General features: G+C 47.7%; 1 protein-coding gene across 1 annotated transcript in view; it reads left to right on the top strand.

The window, feature by feature from the left end:
* Window positions 1–18,037, top strand: part of SORCS3 (sortilin related VPS10 domain containing receptor 3) — a 461,180-nt gene that overhangs the window by 374,174 nt on the left and 68,969 nt on the right. The window contains exons 12-14 of the mRNA XM_034776996.1: window positions 4,155–4,231; window positions 4,343–4,434; window positions 10,843–10,950. Of these exons, the coding sequence (XP_034632887.1) occupies window positions 4,155–4,231; window positions 4,343–4,434; window positions 10,843–10,950 (277 nt within the window). The remainder of the gene's footprint in view (window positions 1–4,154; window positions 4,232–4,342; window positions 4,435–10,842; window positions 10,951–18,037) is intronic.

Genomic DNA, 18,037 nt, shown 5'->3' with positions numbered 1-18,037 from the left:
AATTGCAATATCTGTCCTTAATGTAGTTTAGTCCTAGTTGTTTCTGGCTGTTACACCCTGAGCAGGTTTTATGCGGTTAATTGTAGCTTTAGCTTGCAGTTGTTTCATTTTAGCACGTCATCAGTGTGAATTTGCACTGGGGTAAGCAGTGTGTCCTGCTCCCTCCCTCCCCGGCACTACAGACCACGGAGGTCGGTGGCTGCTTTCACAATTTGCTCCCACCTCTTTCTATCAAGGGCATTATTTTTCCTATTAATGGTAATACAAGGAAGTGTGTCTGGGCTCTTGTTTTACCCCCGGTGTTTCCCCTTCACCCCCCTGTTGGTGGGAGCTGGGGGCAGACGAGGGATGTGTACACCAGCTGTTGGATAAAATCAGAGTTCTATTGTACTCAAGCATTAGTCCAAATTCAAACTGAACAGACCTTTAGTTAGATTGGGTCAATCTATAAAATTCAGAATTTCATCTAAACACCCCAGTGTTCCAGGAAGTTCAGTTGCAGGAAGTTGGTTCAGATCCATTTCTTCTCTTTCTTCGGTTTGTCTCCATTCTCGTGCACTTCTGTGCTTCTATATTCCAGCCGGCACTGGAAATTGAACCAAAATCCGGAGCGAGAGCATGCTCCTGCAATATTTATGGACATTTAGCAAGGAAGGTACTGCGTGTTTTGCAAAAGATCCTCTCCTCAAGATTTCTAGCTCAGTGTTCCAGATTGAAGAGGTTCAGGTTATTTGGGTTAAACATCCCAACTTTGCAAAGTTTATCCAAACTAAACTGTCAGGTGCTGGCAGCTCACAGCGAGTGTGTATAAACGGTCATGGCTCATACAGTTCTTAAAGTGGCCTTTATTCTTGACTACTGAACTCTCTAGGAAGCAGAGAAGATGCCAGAGGCAGCAAGAGAATGAGGTCGTAGGCAATGGTCTAGATTACTAGACAAGGAGTTTCTTTTCAAGCTGTCACTGCACGAGATGAAAGCTTCGCTTGTATAACACTTAACCTTTAAAAGGCAGAGCCATCATTTCTGTGTTGCTGCCTTGTGCAATAAAAGGCTTAACCTGGTGGGAATTGGCACATCTGTTTCTGTTAAGCACGGTCAACAGCTGCACTGTATCAGCACAGACAATCCAGATTACCCATCACAAACTTAGCCTCATAGGTCTTGTCTTTGCTCTGCTTCCCTGGGAAAGCTCCCACTCTTTCACTACCACTGTGGCAGCTCCACCAGTAATAATAATGGTGGGAGCGCTAGCCTGGACATAAGATCATTGGTCCGACTCTTTAACAGAGAAGAGACACGTATCTTAAACTGCAGCAAGGGAGGTCTAGGTTGGACATTAGGAAAAAGTTCCTAACTTTCAGGGTGGTTAAACACTGAATAAATTGCCTAGGGAGGTTGTGGAATCTCCATCTCTGGAGATATTTAAGAGTAGGTTAGATAAATGTCTATCAGGGATGGTCTAGACAGTATTTGGTCCTGCCATGCGGGCAGGGGACTGGACTCGATGACCTCTCGAGGTCCCTTCCAGCCCTAGAATCTATGAATCAGCGTCTCGTTCCATGCTTGTCAGGACCAAGGGTCTGATCCAAATTGTATTGAAATCAATGGAAGTCTCAATTGACTTCAGTGGTCCAAATGAGGCTAAAAGGGAGAAAGGAAGGGATTCATGTATCAGGGCTATAGAGACAAAACTATCTGGAAATGGTAGTGATGGAGTTCCGGCAAGCAAGAACTCACTTCTCTTTGCTACGAGCCATAAACCCCAGTTGGACAGTTGGTTTCCACACCTTGAGGCTTAGAGATGAAAATGGCAATAGCAAAACGTGATTCCCTATGGCAGTTCCTATAAAGAAGGTGTCTGAATGTCAACCTTCAGGGCATAAGCCAACCTCTGACTCTTGGGGGTGAAGAGAAAACTTTCCCTATGGGCAAGTCAACCCAAAACTGCCTATTTCAGGGTTTCTTCCACTTTCAGTTGAAGCAGCTAGCACTGGCCACTCTTGGTGGTCACAGGACAGTGGAGGAGATCAGTGGTTCTCAAACTGGGTTGTGACACCGTTTTAATGGGCTCACCGGGGTGGCATTAGACTTGCTGGGGCGGAAGCTGAAGCCTGAGCCCCGCTGCCCAGGGCTGAAGCCGAAGCCCAAGCCCCACAGCTTCCACCCTGGGTGATGGGGCTCAGGTTACAGACCCCTCCACCTGGAGATGAAGCTCTTGGGCGTTGGCTTTGCCCCCTCACCCGAGGTGGTGGGGCTTGGGCTTTGGCAAGGCTTGGGTGGGCTCTGGCTTCCATCCCCGCTCCTGGGGCCGTGTAGTAATTTTTGTTGTCAGAAGGGGGTCACAGAGCAATGAAGTCTGAGAACGCCTGGAGCAGATGGACCAAAGGACTAAGGGAGTGTTGTAATTCCTGTGTTCCTAATACTGATACCAAAACCTTTCTTGAATCACCTCGTATCGGGCGCAACCCTGTTCCTCAGGTTTTATTTTTGGAAACAGGAGTGTCACAACAACTTGGCAAGTTATATAGTCTCTGATGCTGATGGGAGCTTGTCAAGATGCATCTGGGCTTTAATTCCTCATGTTCCATCATTAAATGTCAGGAGCGCAATTAACATTTTCATTAGTCTGTTTTTATTGTGCTCCTATTGAGTCTACAGATGTGTAGGAGTGAATCTTCCCTTCTTACTGTTTTTAGTGGGAAAATATTAGCTCCTTTAGAAAAAAAAATCAGGAAAATTATGCCGTAGTTTAAAAATATCTTAGCTGTAGGGAGAGGGAATTTTATGGATCAGTGGATAAGGAATGTGCTGTGGAGTCTTTCATCCATTGGTTCAACCCCCAGCAGTGTTCATATTGTCTGTGAGTCATTACCATTTGAGGGCCTTTCAGTGGTATATGTGACTGAGTTAGTTCCCTCAGTCTACTTTGTAGGGTACAGACACCCATGCTACAGAAACCCGACGGGCACAGACTAGCAATCTTCTTGGCAGGAAAGCCAGATAACTGTGTGGAGTCTGAACAGAAAGTTTATTCTGGAAGCTGGCTCCTCCAGGGTAATGGGAAGATAGGGTAACTTACACACTGCTACTTTGGAGAAGAAGACTTCAGCCTCCAGGGCTATCAGGGTGGTAATCTCCATCAGCACTGAATTAACAAAATAAAAATGCGCACAGGCAAAACCTGTCCACTTCTGCTCACACTAAACTGTGCCCAGTTTCTGATCAAGAAGAACAGTCACCGTTGTCTAAGACATTGCTGTGGTCTGATCATTATTACCTTTATTGCCAGCTCATTTGGTCCTGGGTCGTACTTTACATCCTAGCTCCACCAAGGTGTAGTTCATATCAGAAACAGGCCAACCCTTGACAGGGAGATATTGGTAATTTCACCATAAGCCTCATCTGTTAGGCTTCACCACAAGCCACTAGTGAACGCAGCAGGAGGTGCTGTTTGCTAGGTGCCCTGCTTCTGAGATCAGTACGTTGGTCCCTTTGTTTTTTGGAAGAATCCTGCGGTGCAATCTGAACCCCACTGAAATCAACGGGAGTTTCTCCATTGACTCCAATGGGACCAGGAGTTCACTCTTGAACTCCAGCTCTGATGAGGTGAAGGCAGTATGAATAATTTGATTTGGGTCATGTGCATTTGCCTTTTCACTCGAATTTGCATGAGAAATGGTGATAGGAAGAATTAAATGTTTCCATGTCAAAATACTGCAAACACTAGGAGAATGCAGAGGCATGCTTTGGTGCAAAATTTTCAGAAAAATGACTGATTTGCATACACAGTTGTCACGATTGCAACCATGGAACACAATAGACATGCGGTTGTGTTTGTATTTTCCTGAAAATGTAGGCCTCAACATGGAGCAGTCCAGACATGTGTATCTCATGTTGTTGCAAATGCACAGTGTGTCACTTGGAGTAAAAGCAAACCAGTGAAGCAGTCTTTCTCAGCTATTTACTTTAAAACATTTTACTGTTTGCAACATTCTTCTATCTTAATCCTTCCACCTCCCTTCCATGGTGTTATATACTCCTGGAATTAAGACAACAAAAAACTTTGGTTAAACCAGCTAGCCCTGACTTCCTGCAAAAATGTGATTTCCCTGCTCCTGCCACACAAGAACTTATGAAATCTACTTGTGTTTCAGGCAACGTTGGCTCTGAACTCTCATATACCGATATCAGCACGTTCATATCTTCTGATGCCGGAAACTCATGGAGACAGGTACAGTCATATGTGGGGAAAGGGAGCTGTGTGCCTTTTGCAAACCTTTCCAGCTGCTCTCTGGGCCTCAAATGGCTTGAAAAGCTCACACTATACCTGACTTGTTTCCAGATCTTCGAGGAAGAATACAATGTGTGGTATCTCGACTGGGGTGGGGCACTTGTGGCCATGAAGCACACGTCAATGCCTATCCGGCATTTGTGGTAAGGCTGTTTCCCTAGCTTTGAGAATATTCGGGGGGGCGCTAAACTGGAATTGTCCAAAATATAATTAAGATCTCTCAGTTCTGGAGTGGATCCTTCTCCCTCTTGCTGGTTGTGCAGTATAGGTACCCAGAACACTAAGGAGCAGATCAAATAATCTCTTGCTCAGAGCACTTTGTAGTGGCCCACAGATGGCTGGGGAAATCACATGATTCTGGTCCTTCATTTTGTCACTAGCTGCTTTCAACGGGCGTTAAAGTTTGAGGCCTCCTGAGTTACACACTTTGGGTCAGATTTTCTGACAAGTTTGGCTCTCCATTAGGTAGCAAAGTAAGTGACCAGATGTAAAAAAAAAAGAAACAAACATCATGTTGGGAGCTGAGCTCTTATGAACATTCTTCCCTGAGTGACATCCTGCGCAGCCTCGTTGATTACAATGGGTGTTGGTTGCAATGTCCATGTATAATTTGGCCAGCAGTTGCAGGGGATTACTCAAAAGGATACTTTTTTTATTGGTGTGGGTGTGTGTCAGCACTGGGGCCAGGAAGAGGGGTTTGCGGGTGATAATAAAGAAGGCCAAGAGGATGGATAACATGTGTATGGGAGGGAAGGAAGGATTACCAGATGGTGGAGGAGCAAAGGGAGCAAGGATCAGATGGGACAAGGAGATGGAGTGAAGAACAGAAGGAGACAGTGTGATTGATTTGATGTAAAAAAGACAACACATTCATCTCATGAACGACTGACAGAAATACAGAGATACTTTGCTAATGTTACTAGCCCCATTAAAGATCCCGCTGCAGTTGCCAGAGAGAGAGATTGGTGAGCACAAATGGGATCGGGAGCTCAGGGTGGGTTTTGAGAAGATTGCTTTGCTCAAGATGTAGTTCTCCCTCAGAAGAAGTTTTGAGAAGCCTGGGCACTAGAGACACCGCCCAAACCATCTCCTCCACCTACAGAACTTCAGGGGAGCTGGGATGTAGGTCTGAACTTCACAGTTGGCCCTCATGACTACAGGACTTGACCCTGTAACGGGCTGAGCTTCCCGCGCTCCCGCTGAGATTAACAGGCGTTCAAGGCGCTCAGCATCTCAGTGCGTGGAATCTACCGTGAGGCAAACCAAACTCCTAGTGCAGAACCTCCACCAGAATTTGGGTGAGCGGGATATGGTTCAGAACTTTAAAGCCGCCCTATTTTTTTAACCAAGCGATGTGCATGACAAAGAGATGTCAGGGTTGATGTATTTTCAAGCCGTGAGCCTGAATGTCTCCTTTTGAAGCTGGAGCCCTCCTGAACTTTTAATTGAACAAACATACAATAATTATATGCATTACACATTAGAGTGCACTTGCTCTATGGATGTGTGGGGGCAGCAGGCTCTGTGCCTGCAGTAGACGAGTGGAATTGCTGACTGCTTTCTAAATTAGCATCACCTTCTGTCTTGTGTCTTGGGTGACGTCGGAGCATGGCTAATGGACTGACCTGCCCAACTTCTGAAGTTGTTACAGAAATTATCTTCAGAGCTGAGGTTCCTATTCTTCTGTGAATGAGACCCCTCTCTTCTGATCGCTGACAAGCACTCTCGTCTCCAAACGCAGCACAAGCAGAAGAGGAAATAGAGCTTTCGGTCAAATAAAAGAGGAAAGTAACGGTGTTTGGCCGCAATAATGAGATGCTAAGGCCTCTCCCACTTGATTCATTAATACAGAGAATCCTTCAGTTAAGTAACATCCGGGCAGAAGCCAGGGCATTCAAGGCTCAAGCTAAGCCGATGTCCTTCACACCATGATGTTTCAGGGATGCACCTTACAAGATCAGTGATGGTTGCCTCTTCACCTCAAAGCCTTACATCCTTCCTTGCCACAACCAGGCAAATGGCGCTATAATAACTTTCACTAGAGGTTTCCAGTAGGGTTTGAACCTTCTCCATCAAAGCACACACTTCTACCGCTTGAACTAAAGGAGTAACTCATTAGCTTCGCAGCAGTAGCAGACTGTTATTGTCTCTGTGGGGTAGCCATAAGAGATGGATGCAACACACACTTTACAAGCAAGTTACACTCCTGTCACACAGAGAAAACAATATGCAGTGAGCTCAGATTCAATTCTGTTTTTTCTCTCTTCTTTCTGGCTAGTAACAAGCCAAATATTCTGAAGGGGCTAGAATTTTTCTAAGATCTTGTCAGCATAAGGAGTAGGATGGTCCAGTGGGTTAAGCCGAAATCAACCCCCCCAACCAGGTCCTAATCCAGGTTTTGCCGCCGATTCACTGTGTGACCACGAGCGAGTCATTTCACCTGGTTGTGCCTTGGTTTTCCCGTTTGTGAAATGGGCACGCTGAACAACGCCCTGCTTTGTAATGCGCTGTAAGCGGCTGGAATACCTCATCAGCACCTAACTGGTTGCAGCAGGCAAGGCCTGAACCAAACCCCTGTGAAGGCAGTGGAGTGCCACGTGGACGCAGGGCTCACTGCAGGATTGGGGCCGGAGCATTTGCATATGCTCATGGCCACTTAGAGGCCAGATTCTGACATGCTTGCTCACACTGGCCACGCTTTCCATAAAGGGTGGTTTATAAAGGATTCCTAAGTGAGCGATTGCCGTTACAAGCCAGTGGCAGGAGCAGCCTGTGTTCTAGAAGGTTCTAAGGACACCAGTAGATGGTTCTAAGGGAGCCGGACAGGGGTAAGGGGGCTGAAGCTGGGGGCAGGTCTGGGGCTGGGGCCGGGAACAGAGCAGTGGCCAGGGGCTGAGGCTGGGGGCAGGGCCAGGAGCAGTCTCTGGTGCTGGGCTGGCAGCCGGGCCCCCTGGCACGGGGTTTGGAGCAGGGACCCCAGTAGTGGGCACCCCGGGTGTGAGGGTCAACAGCCGGGACTCCAGGAGCTGGTCCAGCAACCAGGATCCCGCGTGGGGGGCCAGGAGCGGAGTCTCATGTAAAACCTGGCCTCACAGCCCAAGTTCCCGAGCCTATGCTTCTGCCAATCATTTGTTAACCCCTTATAAATTCGTTAACCGCTTCCTAGACAGCATAACCCTCAAATTGAAAGGTGTCTCACTCCATGAGTGCTCCTAGTGACTTGCTGAGTGAGGTGCTACTCAGCAAGAGAGACGCTATCAGATTCTGGCCCTAGGTTCCTGGGAGAAGAGCTGTGGAGGCTAAGGGACAATGCTGAGCAAATGGGGATGAACTGGCCATGAATAAATTTCATCCGGAAATTAGAAGACGGTTTCTAACCATTGGAGGAGTGAGGTTCTGGAACAGCCTCCCACCAGGAAGAGTGGTGGAAACAACCTCACTAATTTTAATCTGGAGTGTGATACCTGCATGACGTGGATGATATGCCATAGCAGGGGACAGGACCTGATGACCCAGGAAGTCCCTTCCAGTCCTGCGTTCCTAGGGCTATGTGTGTGGGCAAATATTTGATTTGTGCACGGATTCATCAAGGGAGCTTGGCGCACACGCTGTTTGGCTCGTGCAAGTGCCTGTGAATGTCTGGCCCACTCTATTGCATAGGTATTTAGAGTTGTCGCTGACAAACTCTAACAGGTCCTTCCAAATTATACCTTTAGGGCTTTTGAACTTGCATCATCTTGACTCAGTAGGCACCTGCTACAAGAGAAGAGCCATCTTGATTAAAGTATACATGGAAATCTGTTAGTTCTCAAGCTGGGATGGCGTACAATAAGTTTCATCCCGGAGAAAAGAGGGTTTGATAATTGAAAAGCTGAGAGAACTTTAATGAAGCCTGCTGTTCCCCTGAAATTGAAATGCTAGTTAGATAAGCATGCAGACCGAACAGCATACAAATGCTTAGGGGTATGGGGAGATACATACATTTAAATAAATAGATTTCTGAAGGATAAACTCTTTGCATGCAATTCTCCCACAGCATTTTCTCTTTGGTCTGCACGCTTTCTCCTGTGCCAGATGCTGTTTTGTGTGCAGCTGCTGTTTTGTGTATCTGTAGCACTAAGGCAGTGGTCCCCAAACTTTTCAGGGTCATGCCCCCCCTTACGCCTGTCCGTGCCTCTGCCCCTCCCCCCCAGAGCCAGGGCTGGGAGTGGGCACACGGATGCCCCTTGGACAGGGGCAAGGGGTCTGAGGCTGGGGCCGCAGCTGGGGCCAGGGCTGTGGCTGGGGGGGGGACCAGAGTAGAGCTGGGAAGCGGAGCAGGGCTGGGTGGTGCTCCCTCCCTGCCCCCTGTGGAGGTTGTCCTGGGTCCACCATGCCCCACCCGAACGTTCCTCCGCATTCCCCTATGGGGCTGCGCCCCACAGTTTGGGGGCCACCGCGCTAAGGGGAAGATCTCAGTAATGTGTCTCATGGGGGTAAATCCAGTCCATTCCTCTACGTTTGCATAGGGTCCTGGTTTCACTGGGACCAGTGTGCTCCACGATGGGGAGCAGGAGCTGAGGAGCTCAAGAGGGGAGCTCTGCATACTGTGAGGCATGGTTCCCAGGGGTGGGGGGCTGGGCTGCGTGTAGGCCTCATTCCCAGCCTTTTGGAATCATGGAAAGGCCCATTGCCTTTGGATCAGGTCCAATGGGCCATCTTCAGGCAGGGATTTGGGATGTGGGCCTGAGTCCACTGCCGCCCTGCCTGTCAATGCAGCTGCACCGCCCCTACCATGATGGGATCCCGGCCTGTGACTGGGCTCCTAGGAGCGACTGAAGTACAAATCATTAATTATCTGTCCTGCTCCTCCCTGGCGTCAGTGGGGAGGAGTCTAACCCCTGCCAAACCCCTTCCACCAAATCCCGCAACTCAGGCAGAGCAGGAGCTGGGGGCTCTCCATATCTTCCTTCCTCGCCTGTTGGAGATCCTGTGCTGGTTCCAGCGGGAGTTTGGCTGGATGTTGACAGGGCAACACAGGGTTTGACACTGTCCATTATGGACTGAAAAACCTAAACGGAGCATTTCACCCCCTCTATATCTCAAATATTATATCCCCCTTCAAAATAATCGGTGTGATGTGATGGGTGCTCCTCTTTGCTGACGCTGGGGTTTAAACCAGTGACCTCCTCTGCTAAGAGCTCCAGTCTGTACAGCAGGAGCTAAAAAGCCGGTCTCTGTAGATGAGACCCTTCTCCTCTATGCATTGGGCACCAAGGGACACAAATCTCATGCACTGACCAGTTGGTTACATCTGCCCGTCTTGAGAAACATCAATTTACCCCTTAAAACGCTGCTGTCTCAGCCCTGTGGGAATCAGAGGTCTGCAGAACAATCTCTTCCCACCCCAAGCCCCCACTGACCAGAGAATACGTTTCTCTTCTCTTTTGAAGTGAGAAACATTTCCTGTTGACCAGAGGAGAAATTGTGCCTCATTTGTCCCTTTGGCGGTGCCCATGGGGGGTTATCTGTTACCTGCCGTAACTACGGAGAGAGAGCTCAGAAATGACCCAGCTAGAACGGGACCTGATCACTCAGGGGGCCAGTAAGCCCTTGTGTTCCCCTGTTTGTTCTTTGCAGGCAGGATTCTGGGATAACTCTCCAAGCAGACATCTTCCTGGAACCGTTATGTAAAGACTCCAGGAGCAAAGGAAAACTGTCTCATTTCCTGAATTGTTTGTAAACGGAACATCACCGCACTACCCCATGCCACTCCGTGGCTCCGGCAGTTTGATATAGGCTACAGAGCCACTGACCTGCAGCGTCCCACGGCAGCCGTGACTGAATGTGATTGCTGTCCATGTTGGCTGTTGGTTGAAATTAGTTGGGCACATTCCATTTTCTAGTGGATAAAGGTCTGATTCTGTTCTCAAGTACTCCCATGCAGCCCCATGGACATGAGTGGAGTTGCGAGGATGTAGCAGAGAATTTGGTTCAGCATTTAGCCCGCTTCATCTGCCCATCTCAAAGCACATGGCTAATGTTAATGAATTAAACCCTACAAAGGCAATTAAACGCTACACCACATTTGACACTGTGTATTTTCCCCTGCTGAAATTAATGTCGTGAACATAGACACGCACCTAGGGACTACATATCCTGGCTTAGGTGTTATCAATACCGCCTGCAGTCTTGGGTCTGACCTAGCGATTGACATAGCAAACACAGGCCTGGGTTGCCAATTTTAGTTGGCTGTATTCCTGGATGTTTCCTCATAAGACACAATCTTTAATAAAAGATTAATATTTAATTCCTGGAGGCTCCAGGACAGTCCTGGGGGGTTGACAGCCCTAACGCAGGCCCTTAATGACTTTGATAATAATACTTGCTGCTTTGCTTCCTGAGGGCACTCTGAGAACATTAATTAATGACATGGGGAGATGGCAAAGATTGACGCTTGTTTATAAATCCAGCCGCTGTGGCTCGCAAGCCTTCGACGTTGTTTGATTGCCTGGGTAATGGTTACGGAGCCACGCGTTGACATTTATTTATTTTGTCCGTTTCAATTCCAGGGTGAGTTTCGATGAAGGAAGATCCTGGAGTAAATATGCCTTCACATCGACGCCGCTTTTTGTGGATGGGTCCCTCGTGGAGCCGGGCATAGAGACGCAGCTAATGACGTAAGTCCCAAACGAGCTGTGTCGGGATCGAGCGTACAGCGCTGCGGGTGTATGTCAGTCTCTTCAGGCCTCTGCCGGGGGCAACGTCAGACCCGCTCCGCTGTGTGTGAACATGTTACTCCGTAGAGCCGCCGAGAAGCTCTAATACAGCAGACCGGTCTCGGGTACCTTTTAGGATTTACAGAGCTTTTGGATTAGTTGTAGATTTTAAGGTCAGAAGGGACCATTAGCCCTCCAGCATAACACCGGCTTGAGAATAAACAGTCTGTAGAATGTTGCAATAAGCTACTGGTGTTTAGAACTAAGCAATACGCACCCTCTTAGCTGACGCACTGGGGATTGAAGCAGGGACCCCCAGAACTAAATGTAGACATTGCTACAGCTTGAGCTAAAGAGCCAATCCTTCATAGCTGCTGTCTGTAACCACTTACATCTTCTGGACAGGCACAGAGAGTGACTTGAAACACACTCACCTGTGGGTTACAATTGCCCATAGACACAGAGGTAGTGGCTTCCAGTGACCGTTTCATTATCTGCTCTTCCTCCGGGGGCTGGGTGCCGCAAGAGGAAAGTCCAGCTCCGAGGAAAGGATCAGGTTCCCAGAGAGCAGTACAGTTAAGAGTGTACTAGTCAAACACTCTACACTTACTGTGATGGAGCTGTGTAGTGCTGCTTCAGGAGTGTTCCTGTGATGTGAGTAAGTGCCCTCCATTAATCACAACAGGAAGGAGATTATGCTGCAGTAACAGTTCATTGCAAACACGGAGGCCTCCTGTTGCCCTGGCTGTTCCAAATTTCACTTTCTAAGGGATCTGATTCTGCTGTCGCTGGCCCCTTTGACAGCAGTGTGACTGCACCCTGAGCAGTGGGGTTATCCTGATTTACACCCGTTCCAAGAGGGAGGCGGGTCGGGCCCACCATCTTTTGCTCTAGTCTCCATCATTCCTGTATGCTTGTATTTCAGGAAGGGGGGGGTGTAGCTCACAGGTAGCGTTACTATTAATTGTCAATCTGGAGTGGAATACTAAACAGGAACGCCACCCATCTCTTGAGAAGTTTGGAATCGGATAAGGGCTTTGGGAGTTGGGGTGTGATTTCATTGGAATTGGATTTTGTGATTCACTGTGATACCCCTTCCAAAAATAATGCAGATAGCTCAATCTTAGGCAGAGTGAAATAACTGTATTGTAGGGAGAGTGTTGGATAGAGAGCCTATGCAGTGTTGTGGTAGCCGTACGGGTCCCAAGGAATTAGATCTCTCTAGTACATAGAGCCTATCAATTTCTTACACAAGGGGCTGGAATCTAGCTGGAGCTGCCAAGACTAGAATTCCCAGGGAGGGGACTGAATCTCTCAGCTGGCAGAAAGTCAATGGAGCCAGCTTCTATGCCAACCACACCTCCTGTCTTGGCATATGGGGTGTGTCAGGGCTGGGGCCTTGGCAGCTTGAGAATGAAGAGGTGTCACTGGCTCCCTGACAGCCCTTCCTCCAATTCTCCTGTGCCAAAGGGAACTCATTGCAGGAGATGATCTAGCCCAGGGTATTCAATAAGGGGCTTGATTCTCTGTGTGCCAGACCTCCCCACATGCCCCCTATGCTGGGAAGGGCACCAGGCCCAGCAAACAGGAATAAAGGCAGGGAAGGCCTATGGCTTGTGTTACCCAGGAGGTCAGTTTAACTGATTACAATGGTCATGTCTAGCTTTATAATCGCTCAATCTCTGAATTACATTGTTGGTGATGGTGTCTCGTAGTTTGTCCATCAGATAGTGATGGATGCACCTTCACAGAACTCTTTTGCTTCATAGGAATAACTGGGATTTTTGTGAGTTTCCATGAGAATTTGAAATTTTGATCAATGGAACATTTTGCCATCTTTGCAGGGAAACCCGCTTTTGTGGAGCGTGTGCATGTGCGCTGGTTTGTCATGTGCAAATACTACCTGAAAAGAGCAAAACACAATAAAAAGTAATGCAGGCAAATACTTAACATTTCATGAAGATGGGGTAAATGCCATTTTGGGGGTCGGCAGTATGTAGGCAGCTCTGAATGAAGGGCTGGATCCTAAGCTGTTCCCTCTGGGTAACCAATTCTGGTTACCACATTTTCCTCAATGGGTCCTGGTCAATACAGTGGTTTCTCTGCACTGTTATATTGTGCATTGTTGTTATGCATCTGCTGTTTCCCAAATACAGTAATGGGTGATGTGATTGCATTCACTCAAACCCATATGGACAGCCAGATCCTCCACTTGCGTAAACCAGTTCATCGGTATCTCCACTGCCGTCAATGGAGCTAACCCAGTTTACCCTAGCTAAGGATTCGGCCCAGGTCCAGTGCGGTTTCCTTTGAGATGAAACATGCTTTTCCAATCTAAGATTATTATTATTTATCCTTCCAGTATTTCCATGGAGAATGTAGGAAGCCAGTGCTGCTGGCCATTCGATGCCAACTTTACTGAGAACTGCTTTGTTTTCCTTTTGAAATCTTTACGGGCTTTTTTTTTTTTTAAATTATTGAGGCCAGTATAATAATGTTCATAGGAGTTTATAAAAGCTGTAAAAGAAATGTTGCCCCTTGCTTGCCAGAAACGTGCATAGAAACTCCTACCCACACTTTCCCAGGTGCTGAATAGTAAAACAGCTCATTTATAACCTAGCTAGAAAATGGTTCTCATGCAGCTTTTCAAAGTATTTCCCTGAAAATGAATTGTAGAGAACTGATCTGTAAGGGCAGAGCCGGGTCATTCTGGGCTCATGGGGGCTCCGAGTCAGAAGAACTAAATGCCTTCATGAGGCTGCAGCTCCGTTGGCTGTGATCTGAGCCAGCGTAGGGCTCAATCCTGCAACGTGCTGCAGGCTGGTGGGGACCTGTGTGGCCATGCAGCGCTTCCACTGATTTCAGCATGCTTTGTAGGAGCATTAAGTACCAACATTTCCAGCAAGTACACTGCTGCTCCCTCCCTGCTTAGCTACAGATACGAGAAGGTGGTTCTGTTTACCTGGGAAAACCAATGAACAGATCCCAGGCCATCATCTTTTTTTCCAAGCACACACAGAAAATCTGGGGTGACGCAGGCATATTATGCAGGAACCCCGGGTTAAAATCTCACCAGCACATCCCAGGATGTCATGGAGGGAGAGAAGATAGCAGAGAACAGTGGCAAGGTGTGATGGAGGCCCAGGTGAAGATCAAGCCTATAAAGGGACCATTCACGGAGTACTGGATGGCTTGGGGCTATTGGTGCCTGCCATCTCTACTTCCAGACCTGAAACCAGCACAGGTGGCTGAAAGCTCGGAGGTGATACTGAATAGTTCCTGCCCTGTGGGCAATGTGAAATGGGTAGCTACTCTTGGTTGCTTCCTAGTGGACAAGAACCCACAGCCGCAAATCCAGCACAGCTGACGCTAATTGGCCCTCTTGTTGCTGAAGGGGAAATGGGATCTCAATGGGTGATGGAGATGGAAATACCCCCGAGGGTCTGTCTACATTGCAGCTGGGAGCCAGCCTCTGAGGCTGGGTAGGTAGACCCATCCTGGTGGGACTCAAGCTAGTATGCTAAAAATAGCAGAACATCTCAGGCCCTAGGAGGTCGGGTGGGCTTGAGAGCCTGAGCTCCAGCCCTGATTGCAGTGGAGGTTAGGAGCCTACAGACCGTTGAGAATCTGAGCCAAACGTCCTGAAAAAGCCTTTTATGAAGACATAGGCAGTGGTGTTGTAACCATGTTGGTCCCAGGATGTTAGAGAGACCAGGTGGGTGAGGGAATATCTTTGATTGGTCCAATAAAAGATATTTCCTCCCCCACCTGGTCTGTCTCTTATGAAGATGTTCAGCCATTGCTGCTAGTAAGCCGAAGAGAGAACTAAAAAGGGAGAGGGAATCCAGGGGAAAGGAGCACTGGTTCTAGACGTCTATCCTAGATCTGTAGAAGGGAAAATGGGGTTGGCAGCTTCCAGCATACAACTTAGTGAAGGGGAAATGTGTGTGTGGGCTTGCAGGCTTAGGGAACTCTGAACTCTGCTATTACACCCGGGAGGTGTAGAGCTGATCCACCAGGCAGATTGCCATAAGCTCTCAAGTCTCATAAAAATGCCATTATTCTGGGGGGAGAATGCACTGTATAAATTGGTGGATTGTCTCAAAATCCTATTTGTCCAACTTGTGGTGGTGGTATCCAAAAACGGCTCTGGGTTTTTTTCCCCTTAGACTAGTTTTATCCTGCCATGAAGTTTTCCTTCCTATCTTATTTGGAGTCTGCTTTATAACTGCATTATCTGTTTGAAATGCAACTGGCTTTATTATGGGCGGTGGACTAGTTTCTAAAGTGGGTTTTACCGGCAATATTATGACGTCTGTCCTTCCGATTCACTGCACAATCCTGTGGTTATGAAACTATGAAAACTGCAGCAGGCAACTGTGGACTGCTTTGAGAGCATAATGGAAAATACAGCTGAAGCCTTCAAGAGGAGAGAAGCAAAGGTCTTTAACTTAAAATGTATCGATATCTGGACTCCTGTTTAGCTAGCTGATGAGGAATCAAAATGAGCCGTGAGAAAACAGAGAAGTCATCTTGGAATGAAAGAAAGGGAAACAAACAAAAAATCCTGCATCGAGATTATATAACTTGGCTGGAGAACAAAGACCGAAAATAAGAATATTGAGTGAGGGAAGCAAAGATTTTTTTTGAGATATTAGCCTTTATCATAGTGAGCCAAGCCACTGGCTCATCTGATCTGGTTTCAAACCACCTCTGTACTGGAGGCTTCAGTGGAAAATGAGCATCCCACTAATACTGATTGTCAATTTTATGCCATGCTAGAAAATGAGTGTGTGTCTGGGGATTCCTATTCTATCCCTGTTCCTGGTCAGCCTATACCTGGAGCCATAACATTTGATTGGCTGTATCATTTTCTTAGCTTTCATGACCACAAATGTTACTAATGGTCATTAATTTAACCAGTATCTTTTCTTACCCCCATCTTTTTTCTCCTCCAGCAGCTGTATAATTGTTAAGCCTGTGGCTTGCTGTGTGAATTCAGCTAGTTAGACTGAAAGAGCATTGTATTGATACTCTTAGGAATCATTAAAAAGGGGATAGAGAATAAGACGGAGAATATCTTATTGCCCTTATATAAATCAATGGTACGCCCACATCTTGAATACTGCATACAGATGTGGTCTCCTCATCTCAAAAAAGATACACTGGCACTAGAAAAGGTTCAGAGAAGGGCAACTAAAATGATTAGGGGTTTGGAGAGGGTCCCATATGAGGAGAGATTAAAGAGGCTAGGACTTTTCAGCTTGGAAAAGAGGAGACTAAGGGGGGAATATGATAGAGGTATATAAAATTATGAGTGCTGTGGAGAAAGTAGATAAGGAAAAGTTATTTACTTATTCCCATAATACAAGAACTAGGGGTCACCAAATGAAATTAATAGGCAGCAGGTTTAAAACAAATAAAAGGAAGTTCTTCTTCACACAGCGCACAGTCAACTTGTGGAACTCCTTGCCTGAGGAGGTTGTGAAGGCTAGGACTATAACAGGATTTAAAAGAGAACTGGATAAATTCATGGAGGTTAAGTCCATTAATGGCTATTAGCCAGGATGGGTAAGAAATTGTGTCCCTAACCTCTGTTTGTCAGAGGGTGGGGATGCATGGCAGGAGAGAGATCACTTGATCATTACCTGTTAGATTCACTCCTTCTGGGGCCCCTGGCATTGGCCATTGTCGGCAGACAGGATACTGGGCTGGATGGACCTTTGGTCTGACCCAGTATGGCTGTTCTTATGTATGTTCTTATGTTCTTATGATGATGCCAGTAGTGCATGCGGCCCTTCTAGATCGTTTGAATAGGCTAATCAGGTGAGCACAACCTCTGCTTCTGAAGTGACCATTCTCAAGCCCTAAAGCATTTATTGATTGTGTCTCAGGAAAGGAGAGAAGGAAAGAGGGTGTCTGTGACCCTACACGAGTTCCTTGAGAACTTGACAACCCCCCAGCAGAGGGCCCTGGGCCCTGCAGCATGTCCCAGTGCACCTGTTCTGGCCCTTTAAGGGTGGGAGCTGTAGTTGCAGGTCATGTGTTTGTTTCTAGTCATGAGCCCTGCAGGAAAACCATATATAATTATCCCTAGCTCTTCTGCTGCATTTGTCATTGGTAGATCTCAAAACACTTCACAAAGGAGGTGAGGTGCATGAGCCCTATTTTACAGGTGGGGAAACTGAGGCACGGAGCAGTGAAATGATTTGCCCAAGGTCAGCCCCTGGCGGAGCAGGGAATAGAACGCAGGTCTACCTGAATCCCAGGCTAGTGTTTAGACACTTGGCTTCCTGACATGTTAGGCACAGAATTAAAGAGGGGAGGTTTAGGGAAGGGGAGCTCACTGCACCTGTCAAGCAAGAAGGCCTGAGGGGAAGGGGCCTGAGTGGAGGAGGGCTGTGAAGTCCTCGTGAAGAGGAGCTAAGCCAGGCCCTGACGGGGCGGCAAAGACAGTTCTGAGTTGTGTTGTTCTCAATCATTGTTTCCAAGTGGCTAAAGAAAAGCAAAGGAACTGGAACGTTGTCAGGAGGAGGATTTCACTTCCCCCCCAGTTGGTGGGTCTGGCCACCAGCGTCCACTGTCTGCTTCAGCAGGGCCTGTCCCAGTGCAGCGCTGGGTGCGGTATGCCCCGAACTCTCAGCTGAGCGTTTGTGGGGTGTTAGCTCCTCTGACGAGAGTGCTCAACAGTGCTTTGCAGGGCACAAGTTCATCCTGTGCATGCCAGCTGGCAGTCAGTCCATTGCCCAGCAGCGCTCACTGGCAGTACCCAAGCCCTCCGCGGCAGGCACCATCTTTTTCTTGCAGGTTGCACAGGATGTAGCATGAAGAGGGCCTAATCCCTAATAGAAACCCCTGGGTACTACCGCAATACAAATAATAATAATGATTTATACCTGTTCGATGGCCTGTGTGAGATGCATAGTGGAAGGGTCTCAGACCAGTGCCGTTCCCCTCAAGAGATGTGGGGAGGGATAGCTCAGTGGTTTGAGCCTTGGCCTGCTAAACCCAGGGTTGTTAGCTCAATCCTTGAGGGGGCCACTTAGGG

This window comes from Trachemys scripta, chromosome 7 (genome assembly GCF_013100865.1).
Source record: "Trachemys scripta elegans isolate TJP31775 chromosome 7, CAS_Tse_1.0, whole genome shotgun sequence".
Lineage (NCBI taxonomy): Eukaryota > Metazoa > Chordata > Testudines > Emydidae > Trachemys > Trachemys scripta.
Note: the sequence above shows the minus strand (reverse complement) of the source record. Positions and strands in the feature narration are given on the sequence as shown.